Here is a 15645-nt window from a genome sequence, read left to right as displayed (position 1 = left end):
TCTTAATTGTGTGACTCTTCACTGGTAATGTTGGTATAAGGTAAGTCACAGTTAGGTGTTATTTGATTGATTTGGAACATACATAAATATACACTGGAGTGGGTAAAATTACAAATAACACAACACAACACTTTGAAAAAAAAATAAATATAGAATTATTTTATTCCAATGTAAAACTATTTCAAAAATTCAATCTTATTAATATATTTAATTATTATTCATATCCAAAACAACAACCTAATTTAACGGTGACATCATAGTAATTCAATAAAGGTTCAATTACCAGGAGTTATGTTGCGCACATTTAAATATTTTCAAAAGTCTTAATTCGGGTTCGTTGACACTACACAGTTTTTAATTAATGTTTTTAGGGAACTTAAATCAATTTACCTCGGCTAGATAGGTTCAAAATCATCGGCAGAGCTCAGAGCCTCTCATCTATAGGACCACTGAGTCTGTTAATTAATGTGTAAATTCGTAAAATTTATGTCCAAGTATTATTTAGATTATCTATAAAGTCAATTTAATTCGTGAAATCAATGTTTATAATAAGTTTCGGCGACGATGTGACGTAAAAACGGGAGTTTCGTGATTCGTGCATAAGATTAGGGCACAAAAAATCTGGGCACTTTTGTTACTCACGTTAATCACTCCTATAATATTTATCTTTTTAGATAAATCCTATTTAAATGTTCTGAACTCCCTAATGTTCATAATTATCATCCACTATCCGGGATGCCTGATGCTAGATAGCTAATTTTCAGGATTTAAAATCGCCGACGTCACGAAGTTGCCGCTCATTCAGCTGGCCATTGTAGAACTCTCTTTCTTACTAGTTTCCTCAAAATAACCAGTAAGACTCACTTTTAAATGGTGGCCCGTGATTGGCCAAAAGGACCGTTTCAGTTACCTAATTTCTTACCGAAAACGTAAACTCCGAACGCAACAATTGCGCGGATAACAAAATTTCACTTAAAATTCAAATACATAAATATTAAAATTAATAATTTACATAATAAAATTACGGCGTTAATTTTACCGTTTACAGTTTTCAAGTCCATTAGTCCTTAGAGGGGTATCAACAATACCTCGTTCAAATAGTCCGGTAAAAATCCAAAGAATCACTTTTCCATAGACATACATAACAAAATATTGCCGTTTCTGAAAATAGATAATATTATACATAGAGCAAACAAAAATAAAATAAATCGTAAATAATAATAAATAATTAAACTGTCAAAACAAACATGTTGCAGTACAGCGGAGATAAGAAATTCCAAATACTTTAGGAATATCGAATTTTTTAATTTAGTAGGCTAACAATGATAATGGTTTCTTTTTTTATTTCCATATTTTTCTCAAAAGTTCTCACATTTTATTACTCCATCACAGTAAATTTATGTGCAATAAACTTAAAAAAAAAACTCGAACTCGACTCGATACTCGCGAGTATTTTAGCAAACTCGCTCGAGCTCGACTCGAAGTGAAAATCTTCTGCTCGCAGACGCCTAGTATTTGTTTATTACTCTGATAGAGGTTTTGCAGTTTCTACTTTGAAGGGTTAATCAGCTCAAAAAAAAGGCAAAGACTGTTCTTTTGGCTAGGAAAGTGGTGGTAACTGTTTTCCAGGATAGTCATGAAACTGTCTTAATCAAAAAATAAATAAAATAAAATAACTGAGAATACTACGCATCATTACTTAAGTTGAAGGCAGAAATTGCAGAAAAAAAATCACATTTGCAAAAACAAAAAAATAAAATTTTGTTGCGCCAAGGCAATGGACCAACTCACACCTCAGCGGTTGTCATGGCGAAAATCTGCGAATTGTGGTTTGAACTTATTAAAACTCAAATCGGCCTGGCTAAAAGATTACCTGACTTGCAACATTCATAAAAACTTCAAAAATAATAAATAATGATGTTTGCCGAAAATGTTTGTTGTTGTTTTCAATTTAGAGGTAAAGTACGAATTTGGTTATGCAGTTTTTAGTGAAGAAAAATATTTAGTAGAACTTTTACATAGAAATTATTACTATTATTTTTTTATTTGCACAAAAACAAAAAACTGTCCGCTATTACACAATGCTCACAAAGGGTCCTCACATTTCTCCTACCAACACAAATTACTTTTCCCTGCTCGAAAAAAATATTTTTTTGTTATTTTTGATGATGCCGAAAAACGTTCTTAATACTTACACACTTCTGAAATCTCACAGATAAGTCCCAAAGTCACTTGGTATTAACGATACAAGCCAAGGATAAAAGTGTTCTTGGGATGGCTGCAAAATATCACTTAAGCCCCATCGTGGGTTGTGTGCCAACGACTGGTCGATGAAAAGTCAAAATAAATGTCCGAAATGAGGTTGATAACCAATGCAGCCCGGACCACAGCCGTAAAGTTCGTTACTTAATACATATTACTAAAGAATTTTGGCTTGAGCCACTGTCAAACGCGACTTTTTCAGACGACATTGAGCAGAGATCTGGCGAGATGACGTCACTGCCTCCAGCCACACCGGTAGAAGGCAGTCACGTGACCACTGCCCAATCACAACACATTTCACTACAGAAAAACTTGCAGTAGTCCGTGCCTGCTTTACTGTTTCTCTCTTTCTAGTCAACTGATAAATACTGTGGGAAATGCACAAGTGCAACTTTCCCATCATAAGAATACATACAGAAATGGCGAGAAAGCCTCCGCAGCTGAATAAAGTCTGAAAAACCATGGCGCCGCTGAGCACATGTCTCGCTCGTCCTTTCTTTCACTCAAACAATACCAAATGTTCTAGAATCATTATGAAAGCTTCTGACTAACTTCAAACATAAAATGTAGGCATTAAAACAAAACTTAAAGTAAAAAAAATATTGAAAAAATACATTCACCCACATAATAACATGAGAATCAGTAAAATTATATAGTATAACAGATGTTCTACATAAAACATCTTAACACAAAAATTATTAACAAGAATATTAATAACGATAAAATACAAGTATAAAAAACTAATTCACTACAACCTTGAAACTGTATAATCAGCTGATTCCTCCGAATGAATAAAGCATATTAATTCATAAAATATTCTTCTTTTAAAAGCTGGGGAGGGCAGGCTCTTGCAATGTTACAAACTGCTTGACCACCTTCCTTATTCACCAGATCTGAGCCCAATTGACTTTTTGTTCCCTAGGCTAAAAGCTGTACTCGGAGAACAGAGATTTTTTTTTGAATAAGGAGGCCTTAACCTTCGTAAACAACTATTTTCCAAAGACTCACACAAACAATTGTTAATAAATAACTGCACGTCCAAAATGGCTGAAATTTCAGAGAGTATATTCCAAAGAAAGAACAAACACATCCCACGATTTTAGTTGACGAGTGCTACAATCTTTATATGTTGAGGTCAGAAACTTTTCAGACCACCCTCGTATATATGTAGTACATACGTATGTATGTTAGTAAATGTCAAGAATTTTTTTTTTTTCAATGTAAGTTTCAAGTACAATAATAATATACAAGAAGTTGCAAGAATAAGTAAAACTTTATTGGCATTGTGTGTTTTGAGCTCCGAAAAACATTGACTAGGATCATTCGATCCAAAATAGCGGACTTTATAAATTCATAATAATAAAGATATGTTCGTGGTGTGCACTAGATTTATGCAGTAGGACTTCTTTTATGATATGTACCAATATTTGACATTGCCTTTTAGTTTTAGAAGTGTTAGTACTAGTTTATTTTTTTTCTTTCCTCGGCTGTGGAGGTGTAGTCAATAATGGTCCAGGGACATGTGTGCAGGTGCTACCACAGGGCACTCGCGCTGTCCCAGGACAACAACCTCCTGTGGCACGACCTGGCCATCTCGCACAACCTCCACGCCGACCACTGCTCGGAGCCGGAGCCGAGACGCAGCTCGAGGGAGAGGGCGCTGGCCGCCGCCAAGAAGTCTGTGCTGCTCGGCCCACGCAACTGGCGGCACTGGGACCTGGTGGGCGTCGTCGCCACTTCCACAGGTGACTGGACGTTGATGGAACCCTCGTCCACTTGCACGTGCAGTTTAACTGTCACTAACATAAATATTTTACTTTCGCATAAAAAAATTTTCTAATGTTCATAAACGAAAAGAAAAATAGAGAACATACTTCAACGGCAATCTCTTTTAACATAGCACTTTAAATAAGATGTTGAGTCATGGAACTTCTTTCCTTGATTTGCTGCCATATTGCTGCCAATTATTAATTAAATATTAATTATTATTACTTAAATATTTATAATTGTCTTTACAGCCGGTTGGAAGATGCGATTTCTGACAGTTCCAGGAATTGGAAAACTGCCCAACAAATCTTAAATTTGTAATGACTGGATCATGCTGAAGGTAGTACAGTAACAGGTAACGGTTAAGACAATGTGTTGTGTACCTTTTTATCCTCTTAATACACTGGAACAAATTTTAATTGGTTTTGTTCCAGAAATAAAAAACTACAGCCTTGCTCAACATGCCTTCATTAAGTCAGTGCAGCTTGAAAACAACAACCCGGTCTCCTGGACGAATCTGGGCGTGTTGTACTTGTGTCTGAATGAACTGAAACTTGCCAATGAATCATTCAATACAGCACAGCGCATTGAGCCAGCGTACATTGAAAGCTGGATTGGACAGGTAATTCCAGATAGTTAGGATTATTGGTGAGTTGAAGCTTGACAGGAGCTTCAGAAAATTTGATAGTCATGTAACAATTGTTTTTATTATGTTTTTTGTACGCCAATCCCTCACTTAGCATGTCTTCGAATTGCGCAAATTCATGTAGCACAATGTTAATTTTACTGCCCTCAGTATTCTAAAAGTGTTACGGCGTGCAGAGTGTCATAAAGGCCCCACTTATATTCGTCGTACTTTAGTTTTAAGCAAGTCAACTGTGCACACAATCGTACAAAATAAGGACTCTATCAAACGTTTATACAAGTCTTCTGTTGGTGGTTGTACTAGCGGGAATATATTGGTCATTAGATATCAGAACAGAAATGAACAGATGATTCACATGTAAAAGGTTCTTAAATGAATGTGCTGCAATGAAGAATAAAAAATCACGGGTCTGACAGGAGTGGTGTGAACCAAGTGGTGATACATGAATAAGCACTTCATTTTTAAAAAATTAAAATGTAATTATCCGGACAGTAATATCGGTTTCACTGCTAGTATAGGATGGTTTAGAAAGTTCATGGAAAGGTACGTGACGTGAGTTGAAGGTCACACCGGGCGGGCAAGTCAACTAGCCGACTGACGATAACTATCTGCCATTACGCAGTGACGTATTTGTCGTATAAAGTATTCTATGGTAGGTTTATAAAGATAAATGGTGTGGCATATTTATCATTGAGAGTTATTCTACACATTTATATTATGTAAAGAAATTTTTGTTCCTGATTTCAATGTATATATTTTTTTGTTGTATACTTTACTTGGCTTAGATTGTCAAGTTTGCTGCTGGTATAGAAAACCTCGAAAACCGTGAAAAATCTGAGAAATGAATGTGATCAGAGTTTTCCAGGAAAAGTCAGAAAAATCGCAAAATATTTCCTTAATGTTTTCCTGTTATATAGCAAAAGTGAGACACAGCATCATAAAATTAGGTTGATTTCCCTTGTTTTCTCAAAATCAATGGCTTTTACCACAAGTATAAGGATTGACACGAAAAAAAAAAACATTTCAGCGTGTTCAATAGCCTACATTTGATAGATTTCAGTGATTTTTGTGTCAATTGTTACAAGCACATGTATTGATCTAAAACACATTATTTTTATACCCTGCTAATTATTTTGATGTGCCTGTATTGAAGTGCATCACACGACAATAATTCTTGTTTAGGTTGGGGATACTTGACAATCCAGGTTTATAAAACCTGGAAAAATCTGGGAGACAGGAGTTTTAAGCTTGCAGCAACTCTTATAGTGTACCAGACTTAAGGCAGACTGGTTAGACGGGGCATCTTGTCACAGGCACTTCTGGCGGAAATGGTTCACAGCGAAGACACGATGGACCTGTTCCGGCACACCACGCAACTGGGCGTGCACACAGAGAGCTGCTTGGGCTATGCACACTGGGTGTGCACCACCTTAATGTCTACCACTGACAGACATGACCCTCGCTATGTGTATGGCATCGAGAAGATGTTTGCCATCCCAGTGGCGGCGGATGCCATGACGTGGTACACAGGTGATTCTTATTATAGTCAGCACATGCACTGCATTGCACCTTGCAAGCATAAGCACACAGCGATAAACGTAATTTCTTTATATTCACAGTTACTGAAAAAGCTCACTAACATTGAAAGAATCCGGAATCTTGTAAATACAAACAATACATTGTATGTATATTTAAGTAATATCAGTATATTTACACTCTACCGGGTCACCAGTAAACTTATGACGTAGTAATAACTGAGTAATAACTTATAAGTTAAAGTCATATGATATGTAAGTTGCTGTACTGCTTGTCAAAAAAGAGTTAAAGAGTAAGTATTAATAAGAAAGTATGAAAATACTACACTTGAAACTTTCTATCCTATTTTTTTTCCCCAGTACAGTATATACGTATTTATAAAGAAATTTATAACCGTTTTTAAAGCTCTGTGTCATATAGTTATTAGTAGAGATGGGAAAAAATGGTGTAACGATTTTTCCGCGAATTTTCGCGAAAAAACGTGAAAAAAGATTTTTATAACTATAAAACGCGAAATTCTGAAAATCTCCGAAAAAAAAAGTTAAAATATTAATTATTTGCGACTTTATAAAAGATTATGTGCGCGATGTCACAAAATACGATGTTCACACATTAGGTTGGAAATACCACTTATTTTAAAACACCTTAGCTGTCTTTTAGCGTATTCCATTTGCCAGAAACATTACGCCTATCATTCAGAAAATTACATATTGCAGTACTTATTCAGCCGGCAGCCTCCATATTTACACACAGCAGTCCTTATCCTTCCCCTTCGATTCACAATAGAATACAACATAATTTTTCCGTTGATTAAATTTTTCATTGCTTTACTCCGCTGCTTAATTAGTTCTTTCCGAATACCTGGTACCGAAAAAATGTTATATAATGTTTTTGTAAACATTTATTACGCCATCCCGAATTCCTAACTCGATATTCGTTTGTTTTCGTTGACGCCAGATTGTCACGGAAGACAATTGAATGCGCTAGCAGCGAGCACACGTACCAACGTACCAATTTTTCGTTAGCAAAACAACACGTGACATGTGTTATCTTTCGGGATACCTAGTTAATTTGCCGTGTTCATTAATATTCTATACTTTGCAAAAGTTTACATGGGCAGGCAGTTTAAGTAAAACAAGAATCCTTGTAGGTTTCGACTTATTTACTGCTAGGCCCAATATAGCGATGCCAAAATTTAAAGCATCTTGCTTATCGCGGGCGACGGAATTTAAATCGGAAGGGCTGTACGTTTCCAACAACATTTTGTTCTGCAAATGGTGCAATTGCCGAGTTGATTACGAGAGAAGGGACACTGTTGTCAAACATGTTGCTAGTAAGCATCATGTGAAAGTGAGGTTAGGTGCCGAGAGCACAAGCAGTGGCAGCAAACGTCTTGCTACACTAGAAGAAGTCGCAAAAGTCGGGGAAAAAGTACGAGAGGACAGAGAGAGATTTATTTTGGATACAACCGAGGCTTTTATATCTGCCAACATACCACTCCAGAAATTAGACAACACCCAATTACGTGGTTGGATTAATAAAAATGTAAAGGGTGTGGGAGATCTTCCTACAGCCAGTTCTCTTAGGAGAACATATGTTCCAAAATTGGGAGAGAAAGTGGAAGCACAGTTAAAAGATGAATTTGAAGGGGTCGATATATGTGTGCTATGTGATGAAACTACAGATAAAGGAGGGGCATGTGTTTTCAACATCCTTTTCAAAAAATTAGAACCTGCTAGTAGTCAAAACACAAAGTTAGTGGCATCCATTGTTCTTGATGCAGCAAACCATGCAACATGTTCTAAAGCAGTTCTGGACACATTGAACAAGTACAACATTGATTACAATTCAGTGAAAGCCATAGTAAGTGATTCTGCTCCTTACATGAACAAGTGTTTCACCACACTGAGTGGATTGTTGGTAGAAGCTGTTTATGTGCAATGTTGGGCACATAAGTTGCATTTAGTAGGCAACACCTTCCAAAGTACACTGCCGCTTCTTAACAAGGCAGTATCTAAGGTTAAGAAGACATTTCTTAACAGCAGAAGGAGAAGAAACCTCTACTTGGTATTCTTGTCAGAAAAATATGGAACATCCAGTGGCAAAGTCAGGGCTTTTCATGAACCAGTTTTGACAAGATGGAATTCTTGGTTCCATTCTGTCACTTACCTTTCTGAGTACTTTGATAACATAGTGGAATATTTTGAAAACATTGATGGCTGCTTGGAATCGGAGAACAGTGGCATAAGCTGGTTAAAGGACCGCATTGCTGCAGAGGTGGTTCAAATAAAAATTGAAGCTGAATTTGTTTCAGTTCACTGCAGACAACTGTCGGAACTAATCACATTCCTGGAAGGTTCTGCTTACACAACATCACACATATTAACCTGTAAACTTGATGATTTGGTGAGCAAAATGCAGCTGTTAAGTGTAGGGCAAGTTGAGCATTTTGGTGAATGTATTGTCTGTTTATTGAAGAGTCTTTCACTTAAGCTTAAGGCGGAACAAGTATCCCTTCTGAAAGCAGCAGCTGTGAAGGCACATACAAAGTTACAGGATTTAAAGAAAAAAGATCCAGCAGGAAAAATTTTTTCAATCATGAGTTCATTACTGAATCCTAGAAAAATAACTCAGCAAACTCCTTCCAATGAAATGTTGCAAAGTTATATGCACAACATTCCTTTCATCAAGCAAATGGAACTGCAGACATTTTTAGAAGGATACCATGCCATGAAGAATGTAGTTGTGGAAGAGCTGGGAAGGCCACATTGTTCGGACATAGACATGGTAACCCTTATGTGCTCTCTGAAAACAGACCACCCACATTTTGCTTCAGTTTGTTTGAAGGGTTTGTGGCTGCCTACAAGCAATGTGGACAGTGAGAGGTCCTTCTCACATTATTCACTCGTAGTAAGTGACCGGTGCCGCAGGCTGTTACCAGAAAATGCTGAAATTCTGACAATGATTAATTTCAACAAGACCTGAAGTGTGTAGCGTTAACATGACTAAAGTTTAACCACTTTTATTCAGGGTGTCTACTGACCCTGGAAAATCTGGAAAAATCAGGGAATATTGTAATCAGGGAATAATCAGGGAATTTTTTTAAAAATCAGGGAATTTTTGTTTGGCAGGTTGTAGTTGGCAATATGTTTTTTTGTTTATTGATCAGCTTGCATTGACGTAGCATCAAGTGTATCCCCTCCCATTTTTATTTTTGAATGACAAATATCGAACAGTTCCCACGTCCATTTTCTTTTATTTACCATCGGATTCGGAAGTGGCGTCAAATCACGTGATACAAACTGGTTCAAGCTGGTCTGTTATCCTGCTGACGTGACGTGCTGCAACATGTGCTTCCCACGTTCAGATTATACCGACAGGTGCATTTCATTTTAAGTATTTATGGATGCCCTCAACGTAAACTGGGCATTTTTGTTAGCTTTGAAAGTACGTATTACAGACACTTATGGTGAAGATTCGCCATCATTGCTAGAAATTGGTAGCTGTGTGCTTCATACGGTCCATGGTGCTTTCAAAACTGGAATTTCTGCTACACAATGGGACGTAGTTAGTTTTTTGAGGCACAGTTACTATTTGTTTGAGAACGTACCTGCAAGAAGGGCAGATTACATTAGAATAACTGGATCAGAGATTTTTCCCAAGAAATTTTGTGCAATCAGATGAATACTGCAGTTGCTGAGCATGCCATGAAAAAGTTACCCCACCTGAAGAAATTTGTAAGTGAAGTTTCTATTTCATCTGTCTCTTTCAGTGTAATGAAAAGTGCTCTTGAAGATAATCTTCTAGAAGTAAAATTGACATTCTTCCACTCTTTGGCATCAGAGCTGGAATTGTTTCTTACAATGTTCCAAAGTGAAGCACCCATTGCACCTTTTCTCTATGATTCACTGGTAGACATTTTATTAGCTTTGGCAGGAAAGTTTGTGAAAGCGGAGGTACTGAAGTACCAGAAAAGTCTGTCCTGTTACTGAAAAATGATGTTAGGACTTGTCCAAAGGTTATGGTAAAAAAACTTCAAGACAAAAGTCCCCTGAAGTACAAACTTACCAAGGGAATTTCCTGCTTATGTCCGTCTTTGGCTTTAAATTCGGGTGTGAGGAAACGGCGTTTGAAGTACAGTTTAGAATGGTCTTCAAAACCGGTGGCTATCAGGTCAAGAAGCTGATAATATTGAGCAATCATATGAGTTGGTATGTTCCTCGCAAGATTCTGAAGCACTGTTCTCGTCTTTTTCTCGCCTTGATCACTTGTGGATGCTCATTCTTAAGGCACGTGCAGTAGCTGCCAAAACAGGCCTACTAAAGTTTCTGAGGATGATGTTGGTACTTTCCCATGGAAATGCATAATTGGATAGAGGATTTTCATTGAATTCTAATCTGCTAACTGAAAACTTGCAGGAAGAAACACTGATTGCACAAAGACAAGTGTATGACTTTGTTCAACGTTCTGGAGGTGTAAAGCATGTTGATATCACCAAGTCCATGTTACAGTATGTAAGAAATGCTAGTTGTAGGCGTAAGGAAGCCCTGCAAACAAAACAAAAAGAAAAGGAAGCTGCAGACAAGAAGAAGGCAGAAAAAAGAGTTGAAGAGGAGATCAAGGCATTGCAGTTGAAGAAGGCTCAAGTGTTGGATTTGGCTCGGTCTGAAGCAAGTGCAATAGTTGCAAAAGTTGATTCACTGCAAAATCGATGGGAGCTTCCTTTTACTAATGTTTTTGCAAAAGTAGGTGTGTGAAATATTTGTAGCAGCATGATTTATTTGCCATCAATTGAGTCACTTTGGCCTCGTCTGGAAGAAGGTAATTGTTTTTACTTTTTTAGGTGAGTTGAAATACTTTGAAACCCGTGAATGTACTGCTATGCAGTTTTTTTCAGTTTCGTGGAATGTCGTAATTGTGTTGCAGAAAACCTGGAAAAATTCCGTTTTATACCTGGAAAACCTGGAAAAATAAGGGAATTTCATTTACTAGATCTGGTAGACACCTTGTTTATTGTAACAAAACTTTTGTACATACAGCATTCATTTCTTAATTTTTAATTGTTCGTAATCAGAATAATAGAAACGTAAGAGTGCACAAATAAATTTTGTTCTAAATTTGTGATCATCAGTACGGTGCTTTAAACTTTTGAAAAAAATGTCGTAAGTACCGGTAGTAAAAAATTTTCTTTTTTTAAAATATCGTTTTAAAAAACGTTTTCCTATAACACCGCAATTGCTGATTATTGAAACGAAATTGGCATAAAAATAACACCGCTTTTTCCCATCACTAGTTATTAGTAATACTCACCAATACAGACAGCACATGAGCACCCAGGTCATGTATACGGTATACGGTATACGGCATCCCGCATTTTCAGAAGTTTTTAATTAAAACACCAAATGTGAAAATGTGAACTGTTAACTGCTATAAAACAGGAAACACTGTACTGAAAACAACAGACAGTAACGATGAACTCTGAGAATGCCGGCAGCGCTGTGCTGAGACCCGGCGGCCAAGATCGTCATGCCGGACTAAAGGTCTTTCTTTGTGGTTTGTGTGTTCAGGGCCGTAGCCATGTTTGTGTGAAGGAGCGGAGTCCAGAATGACCATTATATTATTTTTTATTAGTAAGTTTTCTTTATAATTGAATTTAAAAAACAATGGTTGTCACACTAAAATCTCAGGGAATAGTAAACTTTTAGAACTCACAGAAAACACTACATTTTATATTTTGGTTTGTATTTAATTGTTTTTAATGCTTTGTTCTTAAGTCAATTGTTCGATGATTTCATTAAAACATGTTATAAATACATATATAAATTAATTTTATTAAATACATGAAACACACATCTCCAAGTTTTTATGAAAGATATACTTACAGTAAGTAACACATGTGCAAATTGGCATTAAATACAGACTACTTGTAAAAACAATATTTCTTGCCATTTCTGTGTATGAGCCATGCCGGGCTATAATGGTGAGGAGATACATTATTATAACCCACTAAGGATTAAAATAATCCTTCAAAAATAGTTCCTCTCTAACCTATGCAGCTGAGTTGCTGTAATTTTCTTATTCAGATTTGAGGGGTCTGGGCCCACGGTCCTCCCCCCTGGCTACATCTCTGGTGTGTTGTTGCAGCTGTTGTCTGTGACAACCCTTGTGCGTTCAACATGCTGGGGCTGCTTCTGGAACGCCAGAAGTTGTACGGCGGAGCAGCTCGAGCGTTCGAGAAAGCTCTGGGCTTGCTGGCGTCAAAAGACGAGGTCAGCTTGCAAGACCAAGTGCTGGAGAACCACGGGCGCGTGCTCGTACAATTGCAGAAGTACGATGAGGCTATTCGCTCGTATCAGCAGATCAAGCAGGCCAGTTTCCACTCCCAGTGCAGCTTAGCTGTAGCTTTTTTTAAGGGTACGGACCATTTTTATTTTTTTCAAAACACTTGTAGTTTTACGTAAACTATTTGTTTTCCAAAAGTTGCCTCTTCTACTGAGCTGGCCATACAAACTCATAAACCAAATTTTTTTTTACTTTTAGGATTTCCCTTAATGCAAAAATTGCATCAAAACCCCCCAATTTACTACCTACTTGGGAAAGCGAATGACTTTTTTTGACAAGTTTTGGCAGGAAAATGACACATTCTATTAAAAATCTCTTAATTAATTTAACAAGTTTGTATTTTATCAGTAGTGCAGTTATGTACTACCATTTATAAAGTAAAAATTTGCAGAAAAGCAATGTCAGGAGGAGGCTTAACAATGTAGCACCATCAAGATGGTTACTCTGTTTGATTTAAGGTGCCATTGATTATAACCACCACATATATATGCCTACCATATATTTTATTGGTGGACCATGCATTTATCAATGTAGTGGCTTCAAGATTTATCTGACAGATTAAATGGCATTGCATCATTTTGGAATATGATTAACATCACCTAAGTCACAGGGAAATTGTGAAATTTAGTAGAGTATACTTAATGTTTTTTTAGAGTTATTAAAATGCTGTAACTTTGTTTTGAAATGTTTTTCTTACATTTATGTTTCTATAAAATATTTTATTTAACTGGAATATTATTTTTAATAATTTAATGGTAAATATTTATTTTATGCAGCTTAATTGTATTACATTTGAAGAATTATTACTTTTTTCGCAGCTGAAAAATACGAAGACTCATACATAACTTACGAAACAGCACTAGAATGGTTGGCTCCTGATGATGGTGCCAAATCTCATGTGCTAGTTGCCATGGCAGCAATGACATATTTGTTCCAAGGAGTGGAAGATTGTAAAATTCTGCTATTTCAGTGGTAAGTGCTACAAACTGTGGTGTGGAACTTTTTATTTACTCTGTAGATTTTAATTTACGAGTATCCAATTTCATTTAAGGTGTGTAGCATGAGAAGGTAATATCTGCTGTCATGGGCGCAAATCTGTAGGATTTCCAGGGGGGGCCCGTGAATTCTGTGGTTTAAGAATTTTGCGCTAGAGGTCAACCGAAACAAGTCTTCTCTGGATGATAATCTCGTATGTTATACGCTTTATTTTTACGTAAGTGATATTAACAATAAAGCAGAGCAACATATGTTTTAGTAATTATTAATTAATAACTATAAGAAGTGATCTCTCAAACATGTGTGAATAATTTGCTAACCTAAATATATAAAATATTTATGAAAAAATCTATAAAAATAATATACGAGAATATAATGCAAATAGATAACACCCCACCCATACATTACCATTTTCCAAAAGTGTTTATTCTAATTTCAGATCTTGAAGCAAAATCTTTAGCTAATTCATGTAAACTAAGTTCATCCAAACGACACAACAAATACTAAAAACATAGTAAGATAAATATTTAAGGGGGCTCCCATGCAACCAACGTGATTTTTTTGTTCGTTTTTGCTCGATATTGAAAACTGCAACATTTAGACGCTTGAAATATTCACAGAATATTTAGTTATAAATTCACTTTAAAAATAAATGATTAAATTAAAATAAAACAAATATTTAAGGGGGGCTCCCATACAACAAAAGTGAAAACAGAATAAAATTTCACAAATGATGTATTTCTGTTGCCGCTATAACAAGAAATACTAAAACAAAATAAAATAAATATTTAAGTGGGACTCCCATACAACAGACATGATTTTTGTTGCCGTTTTTATAGATAATGGTACGGAACCCTTCGTGCGCGAGTTCGACTCACACTGTGTCGGTTTTTTTTATGCCACATCACATAATTACTGCGATTCAAATGCTGTTCGTGAATTTTTTTGTTCACAGTTTTTGATGCGCCCTAAAAACCCAAAGCGTCAAAGCTAATAAACAGATCAACATCAAATGAACGATCGAATCATATTAAAACCCTTAAAAACTATTTTATTTAGTAAAGGCATCAACCAGGTAAAAAAGAAAAAAATAACTTAATGACACCAATGAAACATCTCGGAGATAGAACTATAAAATTTATCCTACAGCTAATTGAACCACATACATTTCTCGGCTTATATTTAGTATAATCAGTATTTTGGCAGTGAATTATTTAATTAAAATATGTCGCTTGATTAGGTATTAAAGAGACGCGTTTGCTTCCTTATTAACTTAAATACGGATGTGTAACGTTTAAATACTTCTTTCTCTTTCTTACTTCTGCTTACTCGTGCAGTGTTGCAGTTATCAAATAACAAATGTTATAAAGTGATTATCGGCCATGAATTGTGAAAATTATCGTTTGATAATAAAACGGGAGTGATTTTAAATTCCATATTGACGAGGAAAAAATTTTTCCCTGTATATTCACATGTAATGTACAGAGCAGCTAGCCTTACAGAATGAAGATGAGCTAAAAAATTCCAGAAAATGGTATATAAGTTTAAGTTCGTAAATAAACTAAATTCTGCTATAATTACTGTTAAAGTATTAAGTTGTTTATTTACTGGAAAAAATAATGTTACATAATCACTTAAATAAAATATATTACCTAACAAATAGTCACTACTTATAAAACAATCAAGCTTACCATGTGAGAATCAGATTCTGTTTTCCGTTTCTTCCGCGTCACGAACTTATCCATGTTGATGTTTGCCAAGAAAGCAGAAGACTGACGCACACGAGAGCAAAATCACTTTAAAAACAGACTACCTGAAACCTATAATACTGTCGTTTCAGAGGAAAAGGTAGTGTGGGTAACAATGGGGAGGAAATGCTAACGGAACCCTACCCTAGCTTCGTCCTTTGGAATGAACGGTTTCTAGGAATTAAGGGTTTCAAAGTTCTCACTGGAAAACTCCATACCATGGCTTTCGCAGAAGGGGTAACGGAAAATAACAACGGAACTCGAAGGTAGGAATGTAAAGCATGTCAAAGTTTCTGTCGTTGTAAATAATAATCTGATATATATATATATATATATATATATATATGT

General features: G+C 36.0%; 1 protein-coding gene across 1 annotated transcript in view; it reads left to right on the top strand.

Moving 5' to 3' along the window:
- The window catches only part of LOC134532868 (superkiller complex protein 3), a 50967-nt gene that overhangs the window by 29726 nt on the left and 5596 nt on the right, over positions 1 to 15645 (top strand). The window contains exons 13-17 of the mRNA XM_063369868.1: positions 3793 to 4007; positions 4464 to 4651; positions 5989 to 6205; positions 12356 to 12625; positions 13372 to 13525. Of these exons, the coding sequence (XP_063225938.1) occupies positions 3793 to 4007; positions 4464 to 4651; positions 5989 to 6205; positions 12356 to 12625; positions 13372 to 13525 (1044 nt within the window). The remainder of the gene's footprint in view (positions 1 to 3792; positions 4008 to 4463; positions 4652 to 5988; positions 6206 to 12355; positions 12626 to 13371; positions 13526 to 15645) is intronic.

The sequence above is a fragment of the Bacillus rossius genome, chromosome 6 (assembly GCF_032445375.1).
Source record: "Bacillus rossius redtenbacheri isolate Brsri chromosome 6, Brsri_v3, whole genome shotgun sequence".
NCBI classification, from domain to species: Eukaryota; Metazoa; Arthropoda; class Insecta; order Phasmatodea; family Bacillidae; genus Bacillus; species Bacillus rossius.
The sequence above is the reverse complement of the archived record's forward strand: the minus strand, read 5'-3'. Positions and strand labels throughout refer to the sequence as shown.